Below are 16,672 nucleotides of genomic sequence, written 5' to 3' on the forward strand. Positions count from 1 at the left end.
TATTATATTTATTTTTCTTTTCCAGATATATCGGTGAATATTACGAGCACAATGTAACTGAAAGTGTTATTTTAGACTGCATGTTGCTGAATACCATATAATAAGTTTCCGCATAACAGACGTCGATCTTTCCTTGTAGATTCACATTAACTGTAAACTTTCGAGTTCCTTTATGTTTGTTATATGCATTATGTTCACTTTTCCTCTGCATACAAGAACAACGACGAATTCCAGGTCATTTATGTCTGATTTATGTACGCGTGTGTGTCGTACTGTAGTACATTTAGCCATATAAAAGGTCAATCTTTTGTGTGATCCTCGGAATTAAATGACCCCTGTTGACCAGGAGCATGTAGGTTTTACTTCGGGAAAATTTATTATACATTTATCTTTAGTTACTAATATATTGATAATCATAATACCATACCAAAACAAATAAATTGAAGTAAGTTTTTCAAAGAATGTGAATGACAATAACTAGTAAAATAAGATAAAACAAAATGAATAAGAAATCATATGTTATATTGTCCAAAGTAAAAGAGTTGGTCTACGGTGTGATGGCGCAGCGCATTGTGGGAGTGTGACGTCACGCTATCGATCCCAAGAAGCTTGGTACTAGTTCGCCATTTTGAGAGTCGCTCGTAGGAGCGTAGTGATAGTGAGAATATCTTATATTTCTGTCGCCATCCGTCCCTTTACCTCTATTATTAGGATAGGGTTAATTTTTTCAGTCATCCGTCATTGGAACGAGCCCAGGTAAGTGGATGCGAATGTTGGATGAAGCCTTAAATTAGACGATATAGTAGCAGACGACCCAAATTGCAAAGTAGCCGCTGGTTCTTCGTAGTATAATAATATTCGAATCGGGTCGTGAATAACTGTTTCGGGCGGTGCCCGACCGAGGCGTCCGGTGGATTTAGCCCGATTGGCACGAACGCCGGGGATTGGAAGGGTATGAAAAACACCTTTGTGTCTTTAATAAACAAAAATTCGAGAGTTTTGTGAAGAGGAGGTCACTTCCGCCGCCCCCCTACCCCTTATCCTCTTGGCACCACCCCCGCCTCTTTCCCCTCCCCAAGAGGCCATTTATCTACGCTTTTTTCGGGATTCATTTCTTCCTGGAAGGCCCTTTGCTACCCGTTTCGCGAGAGGTCAGTGTATTCGCCCGGGTTTGACACCGAGGAACCCAGAAAACTGCTCGGGGTCGCGACGAAAGTTCGTCGACTTTTTTTTGTGTTTTTGTCTCGATTCGCCCCCAAAAAGGGGGCGCCTGCTGGGGCTGGTATTCGGATATTGAAGCTCCCCCCCTCCCCTCCACCTTGGCATTGGCACTCTGGTCCACACGCGGTTTTTTTGCCCGCGAGACGGTTTTTTTTGACGTAAAAAAAAAAATCGCTGGAGTGTGTCCGGAGCAGCGAGAGAGAAAGAGAAGGCGGAGGTGTCCGTGTGTGGGTTTTTTCGGCTGTTTTCAACCCCCCCAGCCCCACCTGCGAATGGTTCCTATGACCCGAATAACCTCGCTCGCCATAGGCCCGTCCCGTGAGTATAATTTGGACGGCTCGAAAGGGTTCCAGTCTTCCGGAAATTCCTCGTATAGCAGAGAAAGCCTTGGCGGAAGGTCAGCAGACATTTCCATTGTCTAAGCAGAAGCAGGCTAAGTAGGCCTGGGCCTTGAGCAGTCGAAGCAGTTTCGTTTTTCTTTTTATTGAGGGGATAAACCTGAAGCAGTTGAGTTTGTGATTTTTTTGTTTGTTGGGTGAGGTATTGATTATTACGGTGGAATTTATTTAGCTTTGTGGGTTGCTCAAAACTAACCTAGGCTAGGCTATATTACTATAATAATTGCCTAGATTTGTTCAGATTGATGCAGGTGCATTTTCGACGGGCTTGGCCTTCCTAGCCTGGTTTTCCTTTATGTGGTTAGCCTGAGGTTTCCTTCAACCTCTAAAAGTCCAGCCTATTCAGCCTCGTTGGTATGTTAGGACGACTAGTTGTGGAAAGTTTCATTCTGAAGGATTAATAGAACAGGAATAGGAATTATTCTGTGTGATACGTAGTCATGGGTTCGTGATAGATTTTGACGTAATCCCTATTTCTTGGAAATCTGTCACCCCCTGAAGTTGTAACCATAATAGGGGACTGGAAGTGAGAAATCAGTAGTAATTTTTGGGTGGAGAAGAGGAAATGTTGAAAATGAGAGCATTTTATCCCCAACTTAACAGTGTAGGGCTCTCGACCCTGTCCCCAACGCAATATGCATTCAAGTGATATATAATATAGAATAACTGTCATATCTTGCATTCTTCAACATTAACCCTAAAAGGAATTATAACTCATGATAAACTCCAGCCTCCTCTCCCACATCTCTTTGTCCTTGTGACCAGGCCAATCTTCTGGTTTCTCAGCCTTTATTGGTCGACGGGGGCAGGAACACGTAATTGGTCAACGCAGTATTGGCAACAAAATGAGTTTAGAATGATCAGATAATATATAAGAAATCATATAGGCCAGTGTAGAAGGCAAGCAATGATTACTAGCCCATGGGGGTTCGTTATAGTCAACCCCCCCAAAAAAACGGTAAATTCTTAACAAGTGGTCCAATTACTATAGGAAACTGTAATTTCCAAAGAAATGCCCAACACGGAGTTATAACCTACATTTACCCAATTACCTGTATAGACAAAGCCTTGGACAAAATTTTAGTCTTGTTTGCATATCTCACATTTTCCCATATTTATAAACAGTTTTAGTAGTAGAAAATTGAGTAAAGAGCTTAGCACGTACCGTCATTCTGGAAAATTGAATCTTCAACAACAAATGTCCTTGGATCGGAAATGAAAACAGAGCAATATTAACTGGAGTTTTGGTGTGCTAAATTGATACATTTAGCCCAGTACCCTATTTATTTAATTTATGTACATGATTGCATTTTTGTTGGAGTACAGAACAGGTTCCTGACAGCTAATGAATAGGTGCAGGATTAGGGTCTGTCTAATGCAGCTCGCCATAGACCATTCACTTCCATATCTGTGGTATCATGTATTAAACTTTTTAGGTAAATTGAAGTTATTTCTACAGAAGCAGTCTGGACGAACGTAACCGCGGATACAACATCCACTTGGGATTGGGGCCGTCCAATGTATTTCGCCCTGTTTAGTACTGGTCCCTGGGGGTTTAATTACAGTCGTCCGAATAAATATTACTTAAAATTCTTGTTCAGTAGGTAAAACTGCATAGAAAAGCCACAACTGCCATAGTCTAGGCCGCCGCAGATTAGTACCCTAGATCTACCAAATTGAATTTTTAGTGAATTGGGAGTTTTCCACAAATTTTTCATTGTCTTGTAATTGTGCTTTCATATGTTTCTCGCTTTGTCTACCACTGAAACTGAAATTGGTTAGTGTTGTAAATCACCTTGGAAGCCATTCAGTTAATCTGAAAAGTATTATACACTGGTCATGTGTTTTGGGTTCAGTGTCCATTGATACCATCTCTCTGTTCAGAATGAATTTTTACAATCAGGTCTGGGAATATGACCTGATTCCTTTTGTACAACCAGTAAAGTGTCTGAGAGAAACTGTCTCAATAATCTCCATCGTTCGTGTTTTCACTTGTAAGAAGACTTGAACTCTCGTCTTAAGTGGCTTCGTTTTAAGCAGGACTCTAATCCTGTTGACTTTTGCCCCCTAAAAACATTACGACTGACATTTTGCTATATAAGGCTTTCTGTAGATGGTTCTGAAGGTTTCTTGCAGTTTTTTTTTTTTGGGGGCCAGTGCTGCATTGCTATTTGCTATTTTTATTTGTTCCTTGTGGTTTTCATGCCTATTCTTTGCATCTTCTCACATCTGTTTGTCCAACTTTGTTAGTCTTTGCTTGCATTTTCACATTATGTTAGGTCAGAACTGCCTAATGTCATTTAGTGTCTGGTTCAACTAATTTTTTGATAAAAAAAAGTGTAATAACTAACGGGGTCACAGGTTAATGAGGGGTCCACATGTCTCATGACCAAGCACAGATGCCAATAGTCCCTTGCGTACACAATTATTTTAAACTTTACCGGTTTCCAGCTGGCGCTGAGTATTTATCCTAATGTCAAGACCTCAGGTTTGTAAATTATAGAAAATACAAAATAGTTACAAGTTTCTCTTAATAGACCTATTGACCTGTGTTAACTCGCCAGACACCTGCGATTAATGTTAACAGAACACATCCATTAATTAACCAACTGCATAGTCCTTTTTTTATTTCCATAAAATAGTTCTGGCATGAATGTGTCATCTGGAATGTCAGAACTTGATAAAGAGTATTGTTCAGTAGTAGTCTATTTTGGACTATGTTGCTTACATTGATAGAATAAGTACCGAAATTTACATTAGGTGAAACTTGTTTTCAAACTCTAGTGAGAGTCTGTCAGCTAGGTTATCTTCAGTCATTTTCCCCTTCAGTAAAGGTTTAAAGTTGCCAGCGTTTTCTATACAGGTCAGTGTGTTGGCCAACGCTGACTGCTTTCCTTATCACATCTTGAGAGGAAATTGTCTTTATCCTAAAAGAAGTCATAGGCCATGTCATTAAAGTCTTCATGACACAAAGTTCCAACAAAGGAAGCTGGAATTTATTTCAAAAAAGCAAAATGTCAAACTGGCACCTTCTATTTTAAAGAAGAACATGTTTAAACTTCTAGGTTGGGGCCGGATGATCTCTGGTCTGAAATTTGAAACATTGGTATTTTTACAAAGTTTTATAAGCTTGTTTGTCATAGGATAACATTAATATGCCTTAGTCATTAATAATAAAATTAATATAAAAGTTTAATTTTGTTCTGAAAGGAATTTAATAATAAAATTAATGTAAAAGTTTAATTTTGTTCTGAAAGGAATTTGAAAAATATTAGTTCATGGTTGGTGATAATGATGAAATTAATTCTGTATTATAGTATATTAAATTTATTCTCAGAAATGTACTTTTTCGTGAGATTAGTTTAAATTTTATATTCGATGATTGGGTCTTGACGAGAACATTTTTTTTCAGCTTAGCGGTTCGTTCCACAGGTTCCTCAGCATCTAAATGAGCGTCTGTGATCAGCATGTCAGCATCGTCTGGGCCACAAGGAAAGGGGGAGAAATCAAAGAAGTTCCAGTCACTCAACATAAATAATATATTTAAGGTAAAACTCTTCCTATCCAGCAGTAGTTTTGTATGTGTACCCTTAGCATTGCTTATAACTTACCAAATATATATATATATATATATATATATATATATATATATATATATATATATAGTATATATATATATATATATATATATATATATATATATCACACACACACATATACACACACACACACACACACACACACACACACACACACACACACACACACACACACACACACACACACACACCCCTATCTATCTATCTATCTATATCTGTATCTATACATACATATATATACATATATACACATATATATATATATATATATATATATTATATATATATATATATTATATAGTTAAAAAATTAGGAAATATAGTATTTAACGCTATTGTCTCTGCGCCCAAAAGCAAATTGGAATGTCTACGTCCCGGCGGAGGGACTTACCAGCGACTGGATCGGCAGGTAGTTAACTACCTAACCGCCTTGTTATGAATTCATTGGCCAGTCCGGCTTTGCCTTATGCATATTCCTAGTGTAAAGGACCAAGGGTCCGTATAGTTAGAACAAATATAATTTACTTTCAAAAATTGTGATGTTAAGTTTAAGAAATTCTAGTAACTTTTTGTAATGGGGTGTCAGTGTAAATGTTGATTGTTGTATTTGCCAAAAATGCCCTTTTAGGTCTATTAAGTTAAGCTTAGGCCTGCTTGAATTTATACTGTGTTAATGGAAACTGTAATGCATTATTGGTATATATTCAGGTTAAACTTTGTATTTATTTATACGTATAATTTTTTTTTTTTACACAAAAACAGGAAAACTAACCCCTGTAATGTGGGTTTAACCCCCCCCTCCACATGAACATAATTTGTTTATTGCTATTACGTGTTGGCTTCAATAGTACCAATTTATTTGTAGACTAGAGGTGACTTGAGAATGATTTCAAGTTAGAGAATTGGATGGAGAAAGCTACAATTAACTAGTCATAGAGTAGAGATAAATAGGAAGATACCAGAGTGAATGGACGAAAGGTTAAAGACAAAAGTGTTGCAGCTGGGATCCAAGGGATGTTGGAAACAACCTTTCCACTCAAAGCATGTATAGCAGAAAAGAACCTCTGGTAGGTGTCTGCCTAGTTGGTACTGCAACATGTCTGATTTTATGTCATGGCGAGTCCTGTACTTGGTTGGTCTCATCAGTTTGAGGATGAACCAACGTAGCTCAGTTACAGCGATGTGGAGTATCCAGTGGAGCTCCATTTGTTGACAAACGGTGGATTTGTATGATATCTGTATTGAAAATATGTAGTTCACGGCTATAATTTTGTTTTTATGACATCTCATTGATGCAATTGTAGTGTGTCAAGCACATAAGTACTCAGGTTTTTTTTTCCCTACTTGTGGTAGTGCTTTGGAATTACAAGTACTTCAAGGCTGATGTGCCATTTTTTTGCAATTTAATAATATTTGCTATGATTCATTCATAATTGTTACTAACATCAAGTCAAACTGCCGGTTCTTGCTTTGGTTACAGTTTATTTTTTTATAGCAGATGAATGATAACTGTGTGTAAAGAATAGCATTGTAAGAAGTAGCAGGTTAACCTTGAGAATATTTGCCGGCTGGCAAATGCAGGCGTAAATGTGAATTATATAGCTGTAAGGCATTGAGTGGGTTTTTGAGCTCTGGTATCTGGTATTTACTGGAAGAAAAATTCCATTGGAAACTTTATTTTGCACCAAAATTTGTGGGCAGCGTGAATCACACTTGCATGGTTCAGATTCGATCTGAATTAATAAGAATTTACTATAGTATATAAGTGGAGACATTCTGAATCATTCTTTTATGTAAGGATTGAGTTCCTGAACTGTAGGCTGTTAGAACATTGAAAAGATAGCTGGGATGGCTTCCTGCAGACTTTTTTCTCAAATATGCCATTACCTTAATATAGAGTGACAAACAGGATAGAATCTTTCAATACTATTATGAATTTGTAAATCCTTGTTCTGCTTTTCATAAAGCACTATGTTTATTTCATTACAGGGTAAATCCATTGAAACCACTCAAAAAACCGTAATCCAAAAACATGGAATGCAAAGTTTGGGTAAAGTGGCGTCTGTACGGCGCATGCCCCCGCCTGCAAACTTACCTAGCCTGAAAGCAGAGAACAGCGGCAACGACCCTAACGTAAATTTGGTACCAGCTGGTGGACAAGGATGGGGCAGCAAGGTGGAGGAGATGACCCCCGGTGGGTCCTCAACACCTCAGGAAGTGATGGTGACACCGTCGCCAACACCACCGCTAGACATCACTCCCAAGGTTAGTTCATTTCTATCCACACTGCCTACTGAAGCGAGGTTTGAGGTTGGACATTAAGTCCCGTTTGTAGTATATTTTGTAGCTCAGTGGATTCTCATTTTCATATTTAATTAATAAGCTTGGTATCATTTTTCCAGGCACCCGGGGCAGGGGGACCTATGAGTGTGGATGTGGGCGGCCAAGCATCAACCAAGAACATAGTAGCCAGCAGCAACAACAACAGTACAAGCTCAACTCCAAATTCTCAACCAGCAGGTGAGAGTTTTGTCTCTGGACCAGCCCGGTTGTCTGGGTGTGATGATGACATTTGTCAACATCTTTTTCAGTGTTAACTACTACAAGAGTATGTTTGCATAAAATTGTTTATCATGACCCTGAATTAAGACACTGTATAGTGAATTCCACTGTCGAGGTTTGCCACAAGAAGATTTTATTATTTTTAAATACATGGTGTCATATTACGGTACTGATTCAGATTCTGTCTCTTGCAGTTGGTGGTGGTGGAGTGGTGGACAATGGGAGCGGTGGGACTCTTCTAAATACACCTCTGGCAGCCAACAGCAGCGGCAACATCATCACAACCACCAGCGTCAACAACAATGTCGCTGCCAATACAAACAACAACAATACCATCCCTGGCAGCAGCATACCTTCCAATGCTGCTCCAAATGCAACGCTGGGCAGTGCTGTTGCAAACACAGGAAACAAAAATGCCAACAATCTCCCTGCAAATTTGAACAGCACACCAAACCTTTCCACATCTGCTATGAACAGCAACAACAGCAACAGCAATGTAAGTGGGAACAGCCTAAGCAACAGCAACAGCAACAGCAGCAGCAGCAGCAGCAGCAAGCCATGGAGCAGTGCCGCAGCCGGTGGAGGAGGAGCACCAACCAGTGGTTCCCCTGGAGCACCACTCCCACTGGATGGTGGTCCCCCACAGTCCTCCTCAGCCCAACAGTCGCCGTTTTTTCATCGGGAGTTCCCCAAGCTTGGTGGTGGCAACTCAGTAGCAGAGTCATCGCCACAGTACGGGCCTGGACCCAGCTTAAGGCCACAGAGTAAGTATTGACTGAGTAGTTTAGTCAAGATATTTTAATTGCCTTAGGCTTTATGAGGTTTGCTCTTTAGGAGGTTGGACTTTAGTGGTGGTCATATTTTGAAGACATTGAAAAAGTAAAAGGTGTGGTTTTCATTTTATCCAAATACCTTTAAAGATGTATTCTTGCAGTCATCTACGTAATTTAATAAATTTTTTCCTTTTGAAAAAGCCGAGGGCAGTTGGATACAGGGTGGGGGTCGTGGAGTAGCACTGCCGCAGGATGAGCGTCTGTCTAGTCCACAGAACACAACTACTTTTAATGGTAAGTCTATGAAGGTTATCTGTATTCAAGTCTTATTTGAAATGATATGTTTTATCCCTGCTGTCTGGTGTAGTTGTGGTGTGGTTATATGTATACATCAATTTAGTTTTGTTTAAAGTACGTGTCTCACTGTGACACATTTCTTGCAGGTGAGGTTCACCCACCTAACCGCAATGGTGGGATGGGAACTAGAGGAACCCCTCCTGGCGGTCCTCCCATTTTGCCTGGGGGACCCATAGGGCCCCTAGCACCTCCTGCCCCTCCTGCAGGGGCTTCGCCTCATCAATTTCGAGGAGTTGTGCCTCCTTACGTGAGTATGCCATTCCTTTAATTGGGGGCAATAGGACTTATATTATTAAATGGATTTTAGATAATGAGTAAACTGTTCTTGTTAGATATCCTGGTAAAATTAGCCTCTCCATTAATTAGATTAATAGGTTTCCAAATATTTTGTAGGGGTTAGTAGGTTTGTTTAACAGCCTTGAGAACACTTGTGCAAAATTGAATCCAATAGTTACCGGTCTTTTGTAGGTATGTTCACAATCTATAATTTTCCACTCCCCTAATCATTAAGTTTGTCTGCCAAGTGTTGCTTTAAAAATGGCTGGTGATGCAATACTGCAGTATGTTGTAGATTGTAGTTTAGCATTAAGTGGAGTAGTTTATACATTTTTCATGCTGACGGTGTCTTACAAACTAAAGTGATTGTGTTGGTTTGCAGATGATGCGAGGTAATTTCCCAGGTGGTTTTGCACCACCCAACTATCCTGGTCACGGTCACCCACGTCCCCCCTACGTGCGTGACCAGCGGAACAGAGGGGGCCCCGGACCTTCTCCTTCTAGTGGTGGTAACTCGGCCCCAGATGATGATGTTGTGATGCCTCCCCCTATCATAAAAAAGGAGGCCTTAGAGGGCTTTGAGGATGCTCCATTTGTGGCTGAAGGTTGGGCCACTAGCGCTGGGGAGGTGGATTACAAGTAAGTGTTGGTTGACGACCTATATTATTTTTGAGCGGTTAGGAATTTGTATAATCCAAAATTGTCGTTATATAAGGAATTGTATAAATCCAGCAAATAAAAAGCTTGAGTTATGAGACAGCAGAATATTTTAGGCTTGTATATATTGATTAAGCAGAATATTTTAGGCTGGTATTTATTTATTTGCCCCTCATTTTACTTCCATGTAGCCAAAAGCTGAACTTTAGTGAAGATGAGGGAACCGCGGAAGAAGAATCTACCAAGATCCGCACCTTGGATCGCAAGCCGGACAGACGTGAACGATGGGAAAAGGACAGTAATAGGCATTCGATGCGCGATTGTGAAGAACGACGTGATGAGCATCAGGTGTCTAGGGACCGTGACCGTGATAGAGAAGCAGCTCTTAGAGAAAAAGATCCTCAGGGACCCAGAGAGCGTGACAGTAGACGTAGTGACGGTGATGAACGTAATAGGGATAGAGGTGAAAGGAGGTTTTCTCCTGGGGAGAGTGGAAGGTGGCAACAGCCACAGCAGCCACAACAGCGTGGAAGTTATGATTATCGAGGGGGACCTGTTAGAGAGTATGGTGGGGGTCAAGGATCAGGCATGAGAGTTCAGCCTACTCCCCAGCACCCTTCCCAGATGCAGCCACATTCTTCAATGCATAATTCATCTCATGCTCCTCCAGTGCATTCCCCATCACTGAATTCTGTGCACCCTCCTCCTCCTCATTCCACCTCCCATGGTCCTCCACACACTAGAGATGAGGATGACCTGTGGCGGGAGAAGCAGCGTCCTGTTGATGACGTTCAAGTGGTAATTGAGAGAGCTCGGCAACTACACGAAGAGGAGGAGAAGCGCTATGAGGAGAAGAAAAGGTATGAGCAGAACAAAGCAGGTGGTGGTGGTGGTGTTGGGAAGAAGGGGAGTAGAGATCCCCGTGATGCTCGTTCAGACTTTGTGATGGATGAGCGGGATAGGGAAGATGCTGCTGACCCTATAATTCAACGGTCTCGTGGTAACAGTGAGTCTAGGGATGAGAAACCCCCTAGTCGTGATGGTGGTGGGAGAGATTACAGGCCATATCAAGATAGAAGAGATAGTAATAGAGACAATTATCGTGACTCGTATCGCGACCACCCCAGGGAACAATATGATCGGTCGTATGACCGCCGTGATGGTCCCAGGGATCAACAGCCTGTTTTCTCTTCACAGTTCAAGAGCAAGCTTCCTCCCAGATTTCAGAAGCAGCAGGAAATGATGCGCAGTGGAGGTGGTGGTGGTGGTGGCGGCGGCAGCGGCGGCGGCAGTGGAAGTGGAAGTGGGGGAGGCCAGCCTCCTTTCCGACCTGGAAGAGCCCAGACACCTCCATCTTTTGAACCTCGCTTTGGTGCAAGCTCAGGGAACAGATTCATGGCCCGAGACAGTGAGGGTGAGTTTTGTTTGTTTTGTTAATTGTTTAAGTTGTTTGCTGTTTTAAGAACAAAGCACTAAACTTAGCAAAATTTGGTCTGGTCTCTGCGGCACTGTCACCTTTAATGCTAGGTTTTGGTTATTGTTAGCAGTTACTTGTGCCAGTGCGATTATGGACATAACCATCTTATATGTTACAGTTTTAGAAAAGCCAAGTTTGAACGTGCCTGAACTCATGCTCCTTGCAAAGTCATGGTAGGCCAACCAAAGCCAATTTTGCTTTATTTTACTAATGTGCCATGTAAGTATTCGGGGTGTCAGAGAGTTGGCTGTAAATTTTATCTATAGATGTAAGATGTAAATACAATTTTTTTATAGGGTTATTCTATCATTTTTGCTGACCTGGAGAAATAAGTTCAGGTTTATGAAAATGTTTCAAAAGTAATAACTAATTCAACATAAAGTACCCTAGACAAACAGTGATTTCAAAGATTAGTGGAAAACACTATTGACAATTTTTTATGCCTCACCCTTTAAATCCCTGGAAGAAAAAAAACTAATATTTGTATGAAGATTTACTATTATTTATGTGGGTCATTCTTAAGTTGCCTAAGTAGAAATAAGCAGAACTCTGAAGAGCTATTTAGTAGGTATATTTCAAGTGCCATATATCTTGTCTTTATGGCACATGAAAGTTAACTACTATAGAGCTTTTCAGTTTTGCATAATTTGATAAAAATAGCTGGAAGATCATAATGTTGAATTGGGCACTGTTGTGTTTAACAGCTAGTCTTAATTTTACTTGGAGTGCAGTATTATTCTAACTACCCATTTATATGTAGTATGACTTTCACCTACTTAGAGGCAGCCAAGGAAAATGTTAGCATAAAATTTTGAAGATTTGAACCTCAACATTTCATCCCAGAAATTAGTAAAAAGGGATTTGTCTTAATTGCTAGGAGTCAGGCGGTGCATATTAACCCGTTTACGTTCCAGATGGACACAAGCTTAGGTTGGTAAAAAAGCACTTGGCTCTGCTTTGCCAACATTTTTCATTATGTAAACCTGGTTTTGGCATTTGGGAGCTCAATAATTTTTTGACAATTTGTAGTTTGTTTGAAAATGAAAACTAGAGATTTTGGAATGTGTATTTTAGGCTAGCTAAAGGTTAGGGGAGTAGGATGGTTGTGAAAGTTGCAGTTTTTTTGCGAAGGTAGGTTGTTGGTGAATTAATCCCCCCATTTTTTTTTTTTTTTCATTTGTAATGCAAAATTACTTATTCTATTGGAAGGGTTTGTTGTGAGCTGTGATAAAGTATTTCAGTACTATGTCTAAACCTTATGTAACAAAAAAATACTTGCATTGTTGTACACTGATTGCACTGTAACATATGAAGATGGGCATTTTTGCATACTGAGCCTGGAATATAAGCAGCTTGACTCCTTTATCTTTAGATTAATCTTTGCTGTATAAACTCAACTTTTTTTTTTTATATGAAGCTATGTGAACAAAGCAAATATATATCTTCAGGATTTGCATTCATGTAGTCATTAAAGTAAAGGAAAATGAAGATGAAAGTGCACAAGCTTTAGTTTAGACATGAATAGTACCTTGGTTCATTTTATCGTAGCCTAAGGCCATTAGGGGTAATAAATGAGACAAGGTCATTTTATTATGGAATAGCTCTAAAAGAGATGTATGTTTGTATTAGTATTCCTTACATTTAGAGAAGGTAATGCTGTATTTGTAATTGGTTTGGGGCAGACGTAATTTCAACCTAGAAGTGAAAAGTGACCTTTTGTCCACCCAGAAATTGTTAGAATCATAAGCCTTTGCAGTTGTTTTACATACTCGGACTTCAGGTGTGATGGCAATGTTTTTTTGTCTATTGCTGTGTATTTAGATGTTTATTTGAAACTAAATAATATTGCATTATTTTGCTAAGAAAAGAATTTAAACGACACTATGTCTGAATGCTGACATTGCCTTCGCTTGAACGTGTGATTCTATGATCATTATCTAATAATGAAGGTTGTGATGTGAAACATTAATTCTCATGGACTTGCCATTTTTTATGATTATGGTAACAACAGTGTTTTTGTTGGAAGAAAAATTAATTTATAACATTTGATAAATGGTAAAATGTATGTTCACAGTCATTCAGTTTTGCAGTTAAATTTTTAGTTCTTCTTTTTGCAAGGCCTATCACAACAGAAATCATAGATGTTACAGGATTCATTAAAAGTAATTTTCTAGTGAAGTGTCGCTTATAATTGGTTGGTAGCTCTGTATACATCATTCTGTAATTGATCATTTGCCTGTTTGGTTGTCTTTTATGTCCTGTGTGCTTAGGTTCAAGTTTTAAAGCCCTTTGCAAGTAACCTGATTCATGATTGTCAGTTTGGCTTTTATTGATTGACAGCATAAATTTAACTGATGTACTTGATTACAGTCTTGGAAATAACCTTGCTGAGTCTTAACGAATAAGGACCTTACGTAGAATTTTAAAATATTGTTGCTGTAGAGATATGAATTTTACAAGATAGTCTTCCTGTCAAGCAAGTTTATATGCACAGCTCAGTGAAATATTGGTTTTAAAATGTACTGAAAATTACAAAAATGTATTGGGGTGTCTTAATATTAAGAAGTGTCATTTATTGTACATAATGATTTAGTCATTTCCTGCAAAATATTTGGTGGTAGTACTTGGTTCAGCATATTGCAATTAAAAATAACCCTGATTTGCTGGTATGATACATACTGTATAGGGTTTTAATTTATATTTGTTTCATCACAGCCATATTAATCATATATTGCTTTAATTACAAAGGCATGAAAATCTGTCTTGCCAATTTGGGTTTGTCTAAAACAGAGATCTGTCAGTATCATGTTCTGTTTACTAAGCAGTGCTTCCTGCTCTTTCTTTTCCATCTGAAGTATCACAGGCAGCAAGACAATTTCCATGATGATATTGTTTATTCTAAGGCTCATATATTATGAAATGAGAATAAATTCTCATTTTGTCTGAATTTTCTTATATGTACTATTAGTCATTGGGATCCTTCGAATAGATTGCATGTTTGATTGTGGTTGTCAACACCTGCAATTTGCAGGTTACTTTACCTATAAGTGGTGGAATTATCATTGATTTCCCAGCTTAAGCATATTATTGCTTGTCTTAATTTCATTCTTGTAGTATTTTTATTTTTGGGTTGGTTCATTGTTCAAACTTTGGTTAATATAAAATGTACAAACTTATTGTCCATTTTATATTGCATTTCATTTTTTACAGTATTTTGTTAATTTATTGTTAGTCTTTATCCTAGGGTTGGTTCAGTTCCCAGTGAATTTTTTATATTGTAATTAAATCTATAATTGTTAGGATTTTTAGTCAGTGATGGTGTTGTTTGGTTAAGCCATTTTTTTTTTTTAATAGTAATTAGTCCTCTTCATGCATGGCAGGCTAGGAGCTTGTTCATGTCGTCCTTGGGTTCAGCATGCCTTTTATGTACCTATTTTGTTGGGGCCAGCTGTATTCCTGGCAGGAGACTTTTGAGAAGACATTACTCTACATCTCAGAAGAGAACTTGAAAAGATTCCAGCAAATGCATCTTCAAACACATGAGCCTCTAGGTTCTCCAAGCCTCTTTTGCTGGCAGATCCAGAGACAATAGATTAAATCAGATTATTCCAATCCCAGGCTATGCATCTTGCTGTCTTGGTGGAACTTATTCAACCGGTGCATTGGGGCGTTAGTTCTGCATTGGATGTGACATCTTGACTTATCGCTGGTTGCTTCTGTTGCTCTCTTAACGAGCCTTTACCCATTTCATCACTGCTCAGGACAGCAACATGTCTTGGGACTCTCAAAGCAGAAAAGTAACTTATTGTAGGCTAAACTCCCATCATTAACTAAGCAAAATGGATGTTGAAAATAATGCAGATAAATGAATGGGTAAAATATAAAATCAGATGAAAATTTGTTCAAGTCTGAATGGTGCTGAGCTGCATGTGGAATGTCAAGGTTCAAGAAGGAATAAGAGGCCTATAAGGGTAGTTCAGGCACAGCTGACACATACAAAATGATGAACTTTCATCTTCTTAAGTGTTGATGTGGTAGGTTTTTGGGCATGAAAGTAAGACATATATATACTGGGAATGGGTATGTGGTGAAATAGACTTTTTGTTATGTCATAGCATTATCAGTTTTTTCTTCAGAGCAATGAATGCCAGATTAATTGTTTGGTATTGTCAAGTTTTATGGAGTTTACTTGGGTTTTCTTACAGTTAGTGGAAAGGACAGGCGTCTGCGAACTGACAGTGACACCTCTGGTGAGGTAGATGAGCGACCAGCTAGTCTTCCCTCGGCTGAACGGCACCGTGATGACCGTGACGATCGTTTGGATCGCTCAGACCAGAGAGATTTCCGATATGAGAGACAGGAGAGAAGCGAACCTCCCAGCAGAGCCGACCGGCAAGAGAGGCCTGAGAGAGCCGACCGGCATGATAATCGACCCGATAGGTCTGATAGGCCTGAGAGAATTGACAGGCCTGATAGATCTGATAGACCAGACAGATCTGATCGTTTAGATAGGCAAGATAGACCTGAAAGAAATGATAGACTGGAGAGGACTGACAGACAGGAAAGACTCGATCGACCTGACAGACTCGAGAGAAATGATAGAATGGAGAGGTCTGATCGCATGGATTCTCGCAGAGATGATTTCTACGATAGAGAAAGAGATGGGTGAGTGAATGAGAACGTTCTCTTTTTAACATTATCGCAGGGTTTCCCTTTAGACTTGATTAGACTGTGCTTTAGGTAATAATATGACTATTGTGTACAGTACTATAATTGCATTTTGTAGTATCATTTGATCATTGTATTGTGTTTGCTGTGTTTTTCATATTATTGTCATAATGAACATGACTTTAAATTTTTATCCTTGGGTTTATCCTTGAATTTATTAAATAGTCCAAAAATTTAATTCCATAATTAGTAATCAGAATTAGTGGATTGCATATGTTGAGGATATAAAATCGATCCAGTCAGTGAAGTCGAAAATAGTGGTCATACAGTACTGTTGGAGATTTTACTTTCTCTTTCAAAGAAGGTACAGAGGACGTTCTTCTCAAGGAAGCTACAGAGATCGTGACAATTGGGGTCGTTCTTCTTATTACGAGAAGTATGACGAACGGAATAGCCATGACCAGAGAGAGTATGATTATGATAGGAGGTAAGCTAAAAGGTTTTGATTTTTTTTTTTTTTTACATGTTCGAGCACAGGATTTTCTGCTGTGACATTTTAGAAAAGGTGATAAGGTAGTTTATAATTGAAGTTTTCCATTGATTTTCAGTGAGTTTCATGCGATTTTCTTGTAAAGTAATTTAAATTAACCACCATTTTTGTGAATTGGTTTGGAAACTGGAGTAA

The 16,672-nt window shown here is 39.1% G+C and overlaps 1 protein-coding gene across 7 annotated transcripts in view; it reads left to right on the top strand.

Annotated features, from left to right (window-relative positions):
• The first annotated feature begins 597 nt into the window (after nt 1-597).
• The window catches only part of LOC135203649 (protein PRRC2C-like), a 40,875-nt gene continuing 24,800 nt past the window's right edge, over nt 598-16,672 (top strand). For 5 of the 7 annotated variants that reach the window (XM_064233497.1, XM_064233503.1, XM_064233501.1 and 2 more), the window contains exons 1-11: nt 598-756; nt 5,032-5,167; nt 7,207-7,482; nt 7,620-7,737; nt 7,974-8,543; nt 8,754-8,846; nt 8,996-9,156; nt 9,568-9,824; nt 10,034-11,256; nt 15,525-15,984; nt 16,349-16,474. In XM_064233497.1, the coding sequence (XP_064089567.1) occupies nt 5,087-5,167; nt 7,207-7,482; nt 7,620-7,737; nt 7,974-8,543; nt 8,754-8,846; nt 8,996-9,156; nt 9,568-9,824; nt 10,034-11,256; nt 15,525-15,984; nt 16,349-16,474 (3,365 nt within the window). In that variant the 5' untranslated portion in view covers nt 598-756; nt 5,032-5,086. The remainder of the gene's footprint in view (nt 757-5,031; nt 5,168-7,206; nt 7,483-7,619; nt 7,738-7,973; nt 8,544-8,753; nt 8,847-8,995; nt 9,157-9,567; nt 9,825-10,033; nt 11,257-15,524; nt 15,985-16,348; nt 16,475-16,672) is intronic. The other 2 variants (XM_064233499.1, XM_064233498.1) reach the window with 2 other exon arrangements.

The sequence above is a fragment of the Macrobrachium nipponense genome, chromosome 36 (genome assembly GCF_015104395.2).
Source record: "Macrobrachium nipponense isolate FS-2020 chromosome 36, ASM1510439v2, whole genome shotgun sequence".
In the NCBI taxonomy this organism is placed as follows: domain Eukaryota; kingdom Metazoa; phylum Arthropoda; class Malacostraca; order Decapoda; family Palaemonidae; genus Macrobrachium; species Macrobrachium nipponense.